Here is a 16,526-nt window from a genome sequence, read left to right as displayed (position 1 = left end):
AAACGATAAAAATAAAACCTAAATTTGCGTATTTTTTGTTTTAATAAAAAAAAAATCAAAGACAATGCAGTTATACAGTGTTCATATTTTCCACCACAGCGCTGCTGAATTCTTGACTCAGGTGTTGATTAGTTTTCTATAACAGCAGCTCTGACAGTCGTTCTGGCTGTAACGTAAATCACAGGGTTATATTAATGCCCTCGTTCTAATACCTTACCGTTTCCATAGTAACAGCTTATAGGACAGCTTTTTTTTAAAAAAAAAAGTGTGTAATCGTTGATCTGTAAGGAGACGTTTATATATAATGCTAACATTGATGGAAGGAGTCTCCAGTGTCAGCGTCAGAGGTAAAGCTGTACCGTTAAGTTTTCTGACGTCTTCAGATCTTCAGGACAGAGGAGTTTACGCTTCTTTGCGGTTTCTCGCTAACATGCGTAACAAGCTGCGATTTTTTTCTTTCGTCTTATTAAGTTGAAGAGAGAGAAAAGAAAGAGAGGCTGGTGAGGGAACGAGCGTTTATAGCTGCTATAAGAACAAGAACTGCAACTATAAATGGATAAAAAGTATGATGTGTCGTTCTTTAGTAAAGAAGAAGTTGTAACTGTTGCTAAGTTGCTGTGGTGTAAGAGGAATAAAACACTCAGGCACGTGCTGTTAGAGGAAAGTAATCAGCTTCATTCCATCAGCCTGTTGTTGATTATTTTACTATAACAGCACGTCACACGGCGGTTTATTCATTAAAGGGGAAAGTTTAACATTTTCATTGCTGTTATTTATTGAAAAAAAAAAAATATATATATATATATTTTTTAAAAAGTCTTGCACACTACAAAGGTGATTCTTTACTGCCTTCAGCTCTATCGGACCCACCCGTGAGTCTCGCGCTCTGTGTGGGCGGGGTTTACCGAGGACGCGCGCACGCACTGCGATCACCGTGGCGGCGCGTGCATGTGTGCGGCGGCGGCGGCGGCGGCTGGAGTGGCTCGCGCTCTGTCGGTGAGGGAACTTAAAGCAGCGCGTGAAGCTTGAAAGATTGATTATTTTCTTTTTTGTGCATGAAAGTTGTTGTTGTTGTTGTTGTTGTTTTCCCCAAAAAACTCTGCGCGTGTATCTGAGAGGATCTGAGCCCTGGACATGTAAGAGCTTTTATATTTCATCTTTAATGCTTGAATAAGATGTTTGTCGGTGTTTTGTTTTTAATTTAAAGTTCAGACTCATAGCTGTGAAGGACCAGTGTGTATGTTCAGCACATCAGTGTTCATATTGCTCTGGAGATTCCAGCAGTGTGTGAAGTGTTAGTGAGATTCAGAGCTTTCATTTACACTACCAGATAAAATGGGCGAATATTTAACCACCTCATGTGTGTGTGTGTGTGTGTGTGTGAAATATCCTAACAACTCCATCCATCTGTGTTATCATTAACACTAGCTGGAAAGTTCACACCGTAGACAAATCTCCCACTTTAACTTCTTAACCAAACACATGATTAGGAAAACTCACACAGTGTCAAGAGAAGAACCGATCCTACACACACACACACACACACACACACCAGGTTCTCCGTTTAATTTCTGAGACCTGGATCATTCACGCTTCCTCAGGAACATTTAACTCCTCAGTGTTTAATCTGACCTGGATGCTTTAGAGCTGCTGCTGCTGTTATCGTAAACACTGTCCTGCTGCTCGTCCCAGGATTCTCATTCACAATATTCCCAACACCCTCGCTACGGCCTGTCTCATCTTCTACACCATAAACCCTGAAGAGGACGGGTTCCATTTAGAGTTCTTCTGGTTCTTCTCAAGGGTTCTTCCTCATGTTGTCTCAGGGAGTTTCTCCTCACCTTGCTCATTAGGGATCTAAAGCTACATTTATTTACATTTCTAGAATGTAAATGCACATCATCTGCCTGCTTCAGATTGTCTACGCTTATCTTTAATGTTCTGTTTTTATGATATTTATTAACTTACTGTCACTTTATTCCACATGACACTTTATTTCACATGATACTTTATTCCACATGATAATTTATACCATATGATACTTTATTCCACATGATACTTTATTCCACATGATAATTTATTCCACATGATAATTTATTCCACATGATACTTTATACCATATGATACTTTATTCCACATGATACTTTATTCCACATGATAATTTATTCCACATGATAATTTATTCCATATGACACTTTATTCCACATGATAATTTATACCATATGATACTTTATTCCACATGATACTTTATTCCACATGATAATTTATTCCACATGATAATTTATTCCACATGATACTTTATTTCACATGATAATTTATACCATCTGATACTTTATTCCACATGACACTTTATTCCACGTTACTTTATTCCACATGATAATTTATACCATATGATGCTTTATTCCACATGACTCTTTATTTCACATGATAATTTATACCATATAATACTTTATTCCACATGAGGCTTTATTCCACATGATAATTTATTCCATATGATACTTTATTCCACATGACACTTTATTCCACATGACACTTTATACCATATGATACTTTATACCACTTGATCCTTCATTCCATATGACACTGTATGCATCTACCTTACTTACTGACTTACAGATGAGTGTGTCTCGTTCGTATTTGGTGTCTGTAATGTCGTGTGTTATGTCTAAAATTCTATTTATCTAAAGCTGCTTTGTGATGATATCTATTGTTAAAAGTGCTACATAAATAAAACTGAATTGTTCCGTCTTAAATAAACTTCACAGGAAAGTCACGAGTCTGATATAACAAGTACTTTGAGAACCTTGCACTAATTCTGCTCAGTATTATATATTTATATTTATATTCATATTTATTATTATTTATCTCAGGTGTGTTAGAGCAGGAAAAACCGCACTCTGCTAATATCTACTGAAGATTTATGAATTAAATACAGTAACACTGTGGTTCTCAAACTGGGGTCTGTGACGTATATTTTGATGTACAGTATTGTAATTATTTATTTATTATAGTTTTAAGCTTAAATGACCTGTTTGATATGATGTTAGACACATTAAAGTGTTTCTTATAGGAACTTTTTAAAAGCTCAATAACTTTGACACCATATATGGTTGTATTTTCTGGTTTAAAAGTGTTCAAAGTGTCTAATTTAATGTCAGCCACAACTTCGGTAGCTGTTGTCATGGTAACAAAAGGATATCATCTCTTAAGCCTTTCAGTTTATCAGATCATGCCTTCAGACCTGAGTCTGGTGATCTAGAATCAACTCTTTTTTTTCTGGAATGGAAGATCTAAGGGAGCAGGTCGAGATTATGATCACATGATGAATGATGATCAGTGTAGAGATCAAATTCTGCCCCTGTATGTCTGGAATGCAGCGAGATTTGGTGATGTTTCTTTTCTAACAAACCTGATTCATGACCAAGTGTGTTTAAGCAGAAATTCTTCACCCAGGTCATGTTTGTCATGGGTTCCATTTCCTAAAACACCTGAACCAGGTAATCAGGTCTGTTTGGACTTTAGATAGTGCTTAGATATGTGTGGTGACCTGAGGAACTGGATCAAGAACCTCTGATCAAACCCACCTGATTCCACTTATCAGGTCATGATGAGGTTGAGGAGATGTGGTGTATCAAACACTAATAGGTAACAGACAACCGTCTGATGGACACCAGATGCACTGTATGGGACCAAAGATGAACAAACCTTCTTAGGTGTCTCATTCTCTGTTCCTCATTATAGGTCAGAGCTGGAGAGATGGACACCAGACCTCCAGTTTTACTAACTTGAGACCAAAGGACTCCCCATAGAACATGTGGATCAGGAAGGTACGAGTGTAGAACATTCACACACGTTTAAATCAGATCTGTGTGAGAGATGGGCTCCAGTCTGACGTACGTTGGCATAGCGTGGGCTCTGATCTCACTGCTAAGCGCCGCCGTCTCCTGTGTGGGATTCTTCATGCCCTACTGGCTCCTGGGCTCTCAGATGGGGAAGCCGGTATCGTTCGGGACGTTCCGGCGCTGCTCGTACCCGGTGCGCGATGAGGTCCACGGCGGCACGGTGATGATGGAGCATTGTGGACGCTATGCCTCGTTCCTGAGCATCCCCAGTCTGGAGTGGAGGATCTGTACGGTGGTGACGGGAACCGGGTGTGGCCTGCTGCTGCTCGTGGCCCTCACGGCTCTCATGGGCTGCTGTGTGTCGGACATCATATCACGCACCATCGGGCGAGCAGCAGGAGGGATCCAGTTTGTAGGAGGTAAGTTTGGGAGAAAAGTAGATGGATGGATGAGATGCAGTTTAATGTTTCAAATCTGGACATCAGATAGAGGTAGATCTTTGTATAATGGATTAGATGGATGGGCTTTATCATAGACATTTGCATATGATAATTTGCATAAACAGATAGATGGATAGATAGATAGATAGATAGATAGATAGATAGATAGATAGATAGAAGCAGTTTGAAGACATGGATAAACACTTACATGATGGACTTGATATACATGTTTGGATGGATGGATGGATGGATGGATGGAGAGATAGATGGTTGTAGGAGAAACCGTTTAATCCCCAGTGTTTGATCAGGGACATTAACCTCTGCTTGCTGTATGAAATAGGTGGGTGAATGAATGGATGGATGGATGGATGGATGGATGGGTAAACTGGTGAGTGGGTTAATTGATGAATGCGTGGGTGAATTGATGGATAGATGAAAGGATGGTTGGTGGGTGGATGCTTTATTGTGTATATGGATGGATGGGTGGATGAATGAAAGGATGGCTGGATATATAGATGGACTATATGATGGATAGATGGATGGATGGATGGATGGATTGATGGATGAGAAGTTAATCCCCATTTTCTGGTTATGATACTGGCATAAAAAACTAGGTAGAAGACTGAATGGATGGATTATAGGTTGGCTGTAGTAATGGGTCTATGGTTGGAGGGGTGGCTGAATTGGTGGATGGATGGATGGATGAATGAATAAAAGGAATGGTGGGTAGGTGGATGGCTTGAGGGATGGATGGATGGATGGCTGGATGCATTACAGGGTCAGTGGATGGATGGATGGATGGGAGGTGAATGAATGGATGGAATGGTGGGTGGGCGGATGGCTGAGGGATGGATGTATTATTGGATATATGGGTGGATGGGTGAGTGGGTAGAGAGATGGATAGATGATGGATAGATGAATGAAAGGATTGGTGGATGGGCATTCACATTCCTTCATTGCGTCTTTGTTTTATTTAATTTTATAATTTTGTTTGGTTGTGTTGATTGCTTATATGATGGTAGATTGTGTGTGTCGGGGTGTGTGTGTGTGTGTGTGTGTCGGGGTGTGTGTGTGTGTGTGTGTGTGTGTTGTACCAAACTTACTAGTGGAGCTGGTGTAGTGAGACACAAACATCATTTTCTTTCACTCAGGTGTAAAAAGTTTCTCTCTCTCTCTCTCTCTCTCTCTCTCTTTCTAGCTATCCCTCCATCTCTTATTCTTCTTTTTTACTTTTCTTTTCTTTCTCTGCACATTCGGTCACACACTTGTGGACAGAAATAATAATAATAATAATAACTGGTGATGCTCTGTGCCTCTGTGTGTGTGTGTGTGTGTGTGAGAGAGAGAATGAGACAGAATTGCTCATATAAGGTTATAAGGAGTGTGTGTCAAGGACTCTCTTCTCTCCTCTCCTCTCTTCTCTTCTTTCCTCTCTTCTTCTCTTCTCTTCTTTCTCTTTGCTTCTCTTCTCTTCTCTCCTCTCCTTCTCAATGTGACTGTAGTCTACAGACTGGGTGGATGCTTTATTGTGTATATGGATGGATGGGTGGATGAATGAAAGGATGGCTGGATAAATAGATGGACTTTATGATGGATGAATGAATGAGAAGCAATTTAATCCCCATTTGTTTGGTTATGATACTGGGATAATCAACTAGATAGAAGAATGAATTCCTTTTACAGACTCTGTGTGTGTGTGTGTGTGTGTGTGTGTGTGTGTGTGTGTGTTCTCCCAGGGGTCTCCCTGATGTCTCACTCGGGAATGTAAAGAATGTTTCCCACAGTGAGGTGACAGGATGAGTGTGAGAGGGAAATCTGTAGATAACGCACCACTTCTGTTTGTGTGTGTGTGTGTGTGTGTGTGTGTGTTTCCTTATCAGTTCATCTCCAGTCTCTTACTTTATAAACACGCGGGTTAAGAAGGTTAGATGAGAGACAGAGGGTTGGGAATGAGATGGAGATGAGAGGCAGATTTCGTCAGAAGTATATTCCCGCCTCAGGTGTGTTGCGTGAAGAGCGTGTTAACATTGTTAACGTGCAACGGTGTGTAACGAGCCCTGATCAGCTGATTAGCCCTGAAACTAGAAAAACACAAAGATTCAGCAACAGAAACCGTGGAAACTGAGGCCATAACACAGAGAAAATCTATATTCTCAGAAATGGCTGTATGGGTGTGGGCGGCCACACCCATACAGCCATTTCTGAGAATATAGATTTTCTCTGTGTTATGGCCTCAGTTTCCACGGTTTCTGTTGCTGAATCTTTGTGTTTTTCTAGTTTTTGGCCACGTTGGTGTTTTTCTGCATTTCTCTTGCTCTACTTTTTAACACGTGGCTCTTAACGCTATTCTTGAGGTATAACTTTTAATGACGTACTATTGAGCCTCGTGGGCTGGTGTGATCATGTGACCATTTTCAAAGAGTGTTCATGTGGATGTGTTCAGAAACACTGTTTTGGATGGATAGATGGATGGATGGGACTTTTTTTGTGTTTAACAGAGAAGTAAAAGCTACATTTTTTAAAAAATATCCGCATTTGTTTGGACGAGAAATGAGAGAGCATATAACTGTCCTGCTGTCTTGGTGGGCGGGACATACTTCCTGTCTCTCCTGTCAATCAGGGCGATGCTAGCCAATCACAGCGTCCGTACAGCGTTATTAGCGCTCTCCTCCTGTGACTATCAACGACTTCGCACGTCTGGGAGGAAGCAGTTCGACGACGGCATGAAGGTTCACAGCTAGCGGGTGTGAACATATTGTGAGACTGGGACATAAACATGGACATAATATTTCATCGCACACACTCTCTGTCTCTGTCTCTTTCACACTCACACACATTTGTTCAAACTTTCCATGAGCGAGTAAACAGTAGTGTCTCTGTGTGCATGGTCTCTATCAGGTCCTCTCCGGTATGCAGCGCTGCATTCTCCGCAGAGCAATCAGTCTGGAATGTTCCGTCGTTCCCTTCAGAGGGAAAAGTAAATCAGTGAGCGCTCTTCACCGTTCATGTCACTACTTGATGGTGTTGGGTTCCGTCTCTGGGTTCTGCAGGACGTCTCTGTAGATTTATAGCGATATCCCTGTAACACTTACGCTGCTGTGGTTTTCTTTTGTTCGGTGAACAGAATTGTGGGATTGTATTCTTTTTTCAGTGCTGCATCTGAGGAGAGGAGGAGTGCCAGTTTCTTCAGAGACTGTCTTCCTCCTTTATGTAGTTTCATTCACACTTGTTTTTTTTCTTCAGTGACATTTGGAAAGGAAAAATTAATTTCAATGGAAACAATTCTTGCTTTCCTGATCTCCAGTGTGAATAAACCGAGCGCATTCGATTGAATTTAACGTGTTAGATGTGAGGATGTTCACTCTGTGGCTGAAGAAGAAATGAAGAAAGGCCGCAGTGTTTCTGAAATAAATCTCACATTGTTCTGCTCATAAACACGCTTTTATCATCTGCTGGTGAAAAGAAAATGAGTTCATGTCCGTGCTTGGATACACACACGTCTACTGTGTGTGTGTGTGTGTGTGTGTGTGTGTGTGTGTGGGGGGAGAGTTGAGTTATGTTCTGTGTCTTATTGTATCGATGTGTGTTGACAGCTTGGGTTCTGAGTAATGCTTTAGCAGCAGCTTAGCGGCCTCGCTGAGCAACCAGCAGGCTGTCAAGCTGACACACACACACACACACACGCACACACACCTTTCTGAATCCACTCTCCAAAGTGGCTAAATCTGAAGACACTGTTTTTGTGTTGTAGTGTGCTGATGTAAGATTGTCATATTGTGACCTCCACAATTCCAAGATGGTGGATTTTATTGTGTTACAGTTTTCTGTTTATGAGATACACAAGTGACACTGGGACGTCTGAGAAAGCACGTATTATCTTGTCAATACAACGGAAAATGATGTAAGGGAATGATGTAAAGGCCAGACGCCCAGTGTGTACGCAATTTTGTATAGTTTCCGTGTTTCTCTGTGGACAGGAATCTTTCTGGAAAATGGCTGAAAACGTGATTGTCGCCAAAACATAAAAAATTTACGTTCTCAAATTGACCTTTTTTAGTGTGAATTAGACCTTAAACTCTAAACACACCCCAACTTAGATTCTGACATATTTTCATCCGAGATCCGAGGTTTGTGAAATCCCGAGATCCATCATGGATGTATTTGAAACTCTAGAATAGCATCATAAAGTCACTTTTAACATTTTATTTTAACTAAAAACAATAAATCTTCCTTTTGCTTTCTACGTTAGTCATTGTCTATGAACGATGCTCATCTGGACTCTGGAGGTCTTTTATTGTGCTAGTAATCGTCTCGATTTACGGCGACGGATGCGAGGAAATGAGGAAATGACTCTCCACACCTGCAGGGGGCAGCAGTCTGTATATATTCATAACACAGAAATGAAATCCAGAATGGCTGAGCTGTAACTTTGTGTACTGTTAGTGCATCAGTGTGTGAGATGTAGTGAACTAATAACAACCCAATGAAAACCACTGAGAAAGAAACTGTGGCAACGTAGCAAAAGGGGCGGAGCTATCAGGTGGTTTTCCTGTTTAAAAAACTTTTTTTTTTATTCTCGAAGGGTTTCTTCTGTTCTGTGGTACCGTGCGCTGATCTGTCACTTCGTTAATTCAAAATGTTACGGCGTAAACGTCATGTTCATGGTGTAAGTCATTAAAAAGAGTTCTTCAAGGGTTCTCCTTGGAATCCTTTCTGATCTCTTGAAGAGTTCTAGCTGCTGGAATCTTTACGGATCTCCTAGTGAGTGATACAAGCTGCCTGTCCACAATCACAGAAGGACAAAACCTTGTATATTTGGGACGCAACCAAAAAAAAAATCTGCTAGAAATATATAATTGCTCGGTTATCTTCAAGCAAATAAACCTTCCAAAGAACCTTCTGGGGAGCCTTTGTTTCCTCCTAAGACTGTATGATGTAACAGTATTCTTTTCTTCTGCATTTATATTTATTATTTTTAATCCTTTACACGTTATATAAAGTTTATATCCATTAAAATTCTCACACTAGAGCTAATCAGAAGCCTCTGAAAGTCCTCGTGATCGTGTTTTAGTGAGGGGGGAAATAAGAAACGTGGCTTTCTGCGACACCCGCTGTGTCCTTCTGTTGTTCTGGAAAATTCCACAGCCGTCCCGAGGAGATAGATTTTCCGTTTCACAAAAAAAGCGGCGACTGAACTGAAACGCCATTAACGAGAAAGTGAGCTGTGTGTTTTCCTCCACCACCGACTCCATCGATTACTGTAGAGGACGAGTGTGTGTGTATGTGTGTGTGTGTGTGTGTTACTTGCAATCAAATGTGCTCTGTGCCTCAGAGTGAGGAAAGTAAGAAACAAAATAGTCAATAGTCATTTATAGCTAGCAATAAATGTCGTTTTGTTAAAAATTAATGAAAAAATCGTAAGATGTAAATATTGTATCTCACCAGTATTGTGGATTTTTATTTATTTATTTATTTATTTTAAAATGTAGGCACCCTATGTAGTGCACTATGTGTTCAAACTGTGTTTCATACAAATGCTGATAACTTCTGAAAAGTTGGTCATGTGACCAAAATCATGTATCATGTGATATATTGATTATGATCGTTATACACTATATATTAATGATTAACTGTTGATCAGAGACGACGTTATACACAAGTGCGTATCGCTGAATCAGAGAGAGACAACTTAACGCAAAACAATATGCTGTAAAAATATTAAATTAAATGTATTATTGTTTAAAAAAAAATTTAAAGGTGTAAAGATGGAATTTACGTCGCACGCACAAGGTACACACCTACAACAACAACAACAACATTTTATTTATTTTGAATCTGAACATTTATTTCTCTTATTGTTGCACAGCGACTAAAACAGCTACGAGTCTCGCTGTAGCTAGAGTTTAACTTCCTCAAAGAAAAGAGCTGGTTATATATCGCATCATCGCACACAGGATCTCGAATTAGTGCTACTTTGGACTCATAAATTATCCACTCTCTGTTTGTGTGATAATTTAAAAAATAACTCTTGGTGTAACTCGTACAGCTAGCACTGATGTTCGATATTCATCGCCCCCCGCTGGTTACACTCTGAACTGCAGCGAGGTGAAATATTCCCGCCCGGCTCCCTGTGCTCCCGGGATTTGCTCCGGATCCACCGTGACTAATGTGATTAATATTAAGGATGGTTTTGAGAACGAGTGTTCGAGCGCACGTTCGGAAATAAAATTAAATTAAAAACTCAGACCAACTCAGACCTTGTACTTTTCTGTAATTGAGCTCTGGAGTGACTTTAAACGATCTTTAAGACAAAGCAGCGTTATAAGAGAATATTTTACACATAAATAATTTCACGATAATGATAATCTGGGCACGATCTGGCAGCCGGAGATAATGCAGGTGCGATATTATTCTCTTTTATAACGAGCTACGGGACGACTGAGCTTCATTTTCTCTCATTTCAGAGCTGCTTTTAGAAAATTGAGCTATAAATTAAAAACCTCAAAGCTGTGAGAAGATTCCTAATGAGAGGTTTGAGGTGTGTGTGTTTGTGTGTGTGTGTGTGTGTGTGTGTGTGTGTGCCAAGATCTCAGACACACAGTGTTAATAATAGGGACATAAACACATACACACAGAGCGAGAGAGAGAGAGAGGTGTGTGTTTGGTATGATAATGCCTGAAGATACCCCTCTGCATTCCAGTGTGTGTAGTACGCCCTTGTAGACTTCCCCCCAAAAGTGTGTATCGGCTACGTGTCCCCTTGCGTGTGGAATTTGACTCAGATTGCAATGCATTCTGGGTAAAACGTCCTCTCGGAGTCTTCAGCGATGACATGGTGAAGGTGGAGTGAATGAGGGCGTTTTTAAAACCGTATTGAAACACAGCCGTGATGATTAAAAGGCACAGTGCAGCAATCACGGAGCTCAGAAATAACCACCAGCTCTTTGCTATGAACACCGAATCACCTCTGTATGACCTTTAACCTTTGACCAGGAGGGAGCTCTGACCTTTAAAGGTGTTAGGTTGTGAGATTTGTGAATGAAAAAAATCTTCAAAAACTTTAAAATCACACTTTTTGTTTGCTGTATTTTAATGTCGTCTGATAAAGTTTGTGCTCAAGCATCTATGTTTGGGGGGAAAGTATTGGCACCCTCGGCTGCGTTTGGATGCTCACGCTGGCCGTGTTTCGAGCTCTGTGAAGGAGACACGCGATAAATTCGCACACGTCCGAGATCTGACCTGCTTTATTTCAAAATCATTTTTAAAAATGGATACTTCTGGGTTCGGTGGAAAAGCAGTAGATGTTCCGTCGCCTTATGCTGCTTTCAGTAAGGGAGTTTTGTGATGTGACCCCCAGCCATGACCTTTCTCGAGACCTGAGTGAGAGACGCAGACCTCCTCCTGCAGGAGAAACAGCTGCTAACAGCTAATGAGGGTCCTAATAAAACAATAAACTCATAAAAGCATTCATCGTTGGCTCTGTTAGCACGTTTGTGGTCTTGATGCTAAGCAGAAGCAGATGGACGTGTGTGTGGGATCTTCGTCCACCGCCTGCTTTCACACACATTTCCGACATGCCGTCAGTCCGGACCAGCTCAGATGGAGGGAATGTCGCACTTTTTCCTGTCGTCTTCCCACTACGACCAGCTGCTTACTTTCCCCCCGCGTCCTCTACACGCTGTGATGAGGCAATGCCAGGATTATTTTCAGAGCGTTCTTTATTAGTGGTGTGTGAGATGGCAGATGGCGCGGTGCTGAAGGGGGTTTCAGCTCTCTGACGGCTCAATTCAGGAGGAAATTTGGGTCAACGCTACTCCATATTCTGCTGGAAAACTAAAACGAAAACGCTCGTAATGTAATCATTAACAACAAAACTTAAACAAGCCCTATTTGGACAAGATTAGGTTTCCATGGAGACAATTTCGAGGTGCTTCTCTGTGATTGTATTTACATCCAGATCGTTCAAGTCTGTGTTTTTGTCCTCCTTCTTTCTCTAAGAAAATTAAAGACTAAATTACTGATTACTTTTTGACCATCTCTGTGATCATCTGATCATTTTAGTCCTGCAATGTGCTTCCTGTTCAGTGTGGACTCATGGGAAATGCGTAAAGGAGAATTTTAAACCACGGGAAAGCAAACAGACATTTTCCATAGACCTCTGATCATTTTGTTTGTCTCTGATCGTGAACATAAGCGTGTGGTTTAATGCAGAGCAGAAAAACAGCAGCGCTGAGAAGGTTGGGGTGTACGTATTTGTTTTTAAATATATAAAAAAATTTCAATCTTTCTAGTTACGTGTTTTTCTAGTTATGTATATATATTTGCTATAAGACTAACCCTCTTTCCTCTGTGTGTGACTCAGTGTGTTACTGTAACGCTGGCCGATTTGCAAACGATTCCTCCTTCAAAGTCAAAGCTCAGCATCTGACAGTGTATCTATCTATCTATTTATTTATTTATTTATTTATTATTTATTTATTTTTACGTATTTTTGGATGCTGATCTGACTGGTGAATCAGTAACAAAATCAAAACTGCTAAGTTTGATTCAGTGAAATGGGGTTTGTTCAAAAGAGTCGACTCAGTAAAGTGACTCCCACTGCACATTGTTGTCTCTGTCTTGATCACATGATTCACACTCAGCACTATACACAAACACGACTGTGTGTGTGTCTGTGTGTGTGTGTGTGTGTGTGTGTGTGTGCATGCGTATATGTGTGTGTGTATTGCATTAGAACAGTTTAATCCATCGTGTGCAATTAATGTCCAATAAAATATTAATTCCGACATTTCTGTAGCTGTTAATACACAAATTAAACTCTGTGCTTGTGTGTGTGTGTGTGTCTGTGTGCGTGTGTGTGTGTCTATGTGCGTGTGCGTGTGTGCGTGTGTGTGTGTGTGTGTGAGTGTGCAGGTTTGCTGATCGGCTCTGGTTGTGCTCTGTATCCTCTCGGATGGGACAGTGAGGAGGTGAAACAGACCTGCAGCAACACCTCCGACCAGTTTAAACTCGGTAAGATCACAACATTTCCAACATTATTTTCCTGTAGCAGCCGACACCAAGTGTTTTATTCCTCTTATACCACTGTAATTTACCAACAATTACAATCTTTTTATAAAGAACATGCCATACTTTTTATCTGTTTATAGCTACGTTTAATGTTGGAGAATCAAGTTAGTTCCTGTTGTCACTTACGTTATAGCAGCTGTAAACAGTCGTCGCAGCTTGTTACGCATGTTACCGAGAAACCGCAAAGAAGCGTAAACTCTTCTGTCCTGAAAATGTTGGAAAACTTAAAGCTACAGCTTTACGTCCGACTGTTACAAAGCTCTAACACTGGAGACTCCTTCCATCACTGTTACATAACTTTTTTTAATCTGTTTATGTGGAGCGTGTGCTGTACACGTCCCCGTGAATGAGCTGTTACTATAGAAACGATAACGTATCGGAACAAGCGCATTAATTATAAACCTGTGATTTGCAGCTGCACTACTGTCAGAGCTGCTGTTATAGAAAACTAATCAACACCTGACGACCAATCACAATCCAGAACTCAGCGGCACTGTGGGATAATAAGGACATTTTTTAAAATTTCTAATGAAATTTTTATTTTCTCAGAGTTTATTAGTTTATTGTGGTACAAATTAGCATAAGAGACTTGTGTTCGTGTTTGTTAAGTTCTGTGTTCTGTGTGTGTGTGTATGTGTGTGTGTGTGTGTGTGTGTGTGTCTGCAGGTTCGTGTGAACTCGGCTGGGCTTTTTACTGCACGTGTGTCGGAGCTGCCGTCACTGTGCTGCTGTGTACGTGGATGTCCTGCTTCGCCGGGAAAAAACAGAAACACTATCCATACTGAGAGCGCACACACACACACACACACACATTTAACACACACACACACATTTAACACACCCATGTTTTACGACTCCTGAAAGACACTGAACTTTCTTGCATGACTGACCTTTGACCTTCCAAGGTGTGTTTTTGGATTTTTTTTTTCAGAGTGGCACAAGGACAATCTGCTCTTTATTTACTAAGCCAGTTTTAATTTTTATTTGTTTATTTAACATAGAAAAGTTGTATTTTTTTGTCCTCAGTGTATAACTAAAGTTATTCAGGTCACCGATTTTTCAGTTTATTAGTTATTGATAATAAAAAAAACTGTAAGTCTGCACATTTTATTTTATTTTATTTTATTTTAATGTTGTAATGCTTTATATTTAAATAATAAGAACTGTTTATTGCCTTAAATTTCTCACATGCAATAAAAACCGGCTCGTGTGGAGCATTTGTTTGAAATGTAGAATAAATGGTGTAGTTTTTATTTTACAAAAATATTTTAGTTATTATAATTTCCCCCTTTCCCAATAATTTATAAACTGTGGCTGTTAATTTCAGAGTTTAATTTAAAACCGTCCCCATTTACAGTTTAGTAGAGGCTGTGTCATATACCAGGAAAATGAATAATGATCTGGATAATGATCAAGGAGGGAATTTAGCAACAGATGCAGTTTGGTCTCAGAGATATCAAACTCCACCTAGAGGAACATTTCCAAGTGAAATGACCTTGCTAGTGTGTTTCATGCTCATAATCCAGAATATTTGTCTTCTCTCTAGGTGGTTTTCTATAAACACACAGATCTTCCAGCATTTATTGTGATATCTGGGTCACAATCTCATGGGACGGGTTTGGAAACGAGTGTATTATTTATACACAGCACCATGTCCCAACACCCATGAGCAGGTGTGTGTGTGTGTGTGTGTGTGTGTGTGTGTGTGTGAAAAACCTGACCTCATTCCACACTTCAATAAGGATTAAATTTACTTTAGATATCTTATAGATATCTGTGTACATTTAAATCATAGTGATCCTGAGTTAAATGCTGTGTTTAACACCAGGACTGGATGAGATTAAACACAATCCAACATGGCAGCTGCTCCAAATTCTACTTTTTCACATGGTTTCCCATAAATAAGGTCTTTTCATTTCAGTTTATGTGGGTCACACGAAGAAGGGAGGAGGCTTGGGAAGCTACTATGGCTAATAAAAAGGTTTAATGTTTATGCAATAGAGGTAGATTTCTGCCATCTAGTGTCAAATCTATATGTCCATTTACAAACAATAAAGATTAGTGAATTATATTAGTTTTCTCTCCTAATTTGATAGGATAATAACTCGTAAATGTGCAAATTAATTCAAAATCCAGTTGAAATCACACTAAAACACCATGTTTGACTCATTTTCTACGAATCGATTCATTTCAGTGAGTCGGATCATTTGACTCGGTTCATCAGTAAGAACGGACTCCGACTCCTTCGACTCCCAAACGGCTCACTGAATTTTCTTTATAAACCGGACAAAGTTTTTACGATGTTTAGATTTGCATTTGTTTTTTTTTTTTTTTACCTTACAATGGATGGAATTCTTTCGTTAACGTTAAAACACAAACGGCTCATTTATGCGATTCAGCTGTGAAGACGCCATTACTGTTTCCATGGTTACAACAGCGCCTCGTCTGATTGGTGGGTTTCCGGTTAGGATTGTGGGTAGTGTAGTACTTCACAGGTATTTCTGCAGTCAAATTAAAGTTGAGATCACGCTAACTTATAGACTCGACATTGTCAAATAATATCGCTTAAAATCATTAATAATATCAGTAATAATTACATTCCTTACAGTAAAAAAAAAAAAAAAAAAAAAAAAAACTGGTGTCGTTATTTCCGGTTGCTTGCTGTTATTTTGGTTCAAAAGAAACGGTTGGAAAAGAGAGCGTTAGGGCTCGTGATGTCACGTGACCGCCTTTCTTTAATTTGATTGGCTGAATTGAGTGAGCTACAAACAGCCAACGACCAATCAGGAAGAAGAACTCCAGCGCCAAAGTCAAATCAGTTTGAACGTTTAGTGTTTGAAAGCAGCGGTGTGAGACTGTCTTCAGAATAATAATCATAATAACAAGAAAAGTTAGATTATTTTGGTTCTTGTATAGTTTTTGGGACGATTATTAACAAATATTATATCCACGAATCTTCAGGAGTCAAGGTAAGATGCGGATTTCTTTGTTAAATGTATTAAAAACAAGCCTGAGTCACAAATGCAGTGAATTATTTCATTTTATTTTTATTTTCACCCAGAATTTAAGTAACATAACTAACTAAATGAATTCCTAACCACAAATGTGGGTGTCATTGTAAATTTCGGATTAGTATTAATGATCAATAATGTCACACATTCTAACTATGCTAACT

The 16,526-nt window shown here is 39.8% G+C and overlaps 2 protein-coding genes across 3 annotated transcripts in view; both read left to right on the top strand.

Annotated features, from left to right (window-relative positions):
• Window positions 1-939: 939 nt before the first annotated feature.
• On the top strand, window positions 940-14,579 carry lhfpl6 (LHFPL tetraspan subfamily member 6). The gene is made up of 4 exons (XM_026910338.3): window positions 940-1,136; window positions 3,742-4,261; window positions 13,196-13,294; window positions 14,018-14,579. Exons 2-4 carry the CDS (start codon window positions 3,877-3,879, stop codon window positions 14,134-14,136), a joined length of 603 nt encoding a protein of 200 aa, XP_026766139.1. The 5' UTR covers window positions 940-1,136; window positions 3,742-3,876; the 3' UTR covers window positions 14,137-14,579.
• A 1,537-nt stretch (window positions 14,580-16,116) lies between these two features.
• The window catches only part of si:ch211-266i6.3 (cytoskeleton-associated protein 2), a 7,237-nt gene continuing 6,827 nt past the window's right edge, over window positions 16,117-16,526 (top strand). Inside the window, exon 1 of one of the 2 annotated variants that reach the window (XM_053241409.1) lies at window positions 16,117-16,320. The gene's annotated coding sequence lies outside the window, so the exon portion shown is untranslated. The remainder of the gene's footprint in view (window positions 16,321-16,526) is intronic. The other variant, XM_053241408.1, reaches the window with a different exon arrangement.

The sequence above is a fragment of the Pangasianodon hypophthalmus genome, chromosome 17 (genome assembly GCF_027358585.1).
Source record: "Pangasianodon hypophthalmus isolate fPanHyp1 chromosome 17, fPanHyp1.pri, whole genome shotgun sequence".
Lineage (NCBI taxonomy): Eukaryota > Metazoa > Chordata > Actinopteri > Siluriformes > Pangasiidae > Pangasianodon > Pangasianodon hypophthalmus.
The sequence above is the reverse complement of the archived record's forward strand: the minus strand, read 5'-3'. Positions and strand labels throughout refer to the sequence as shown.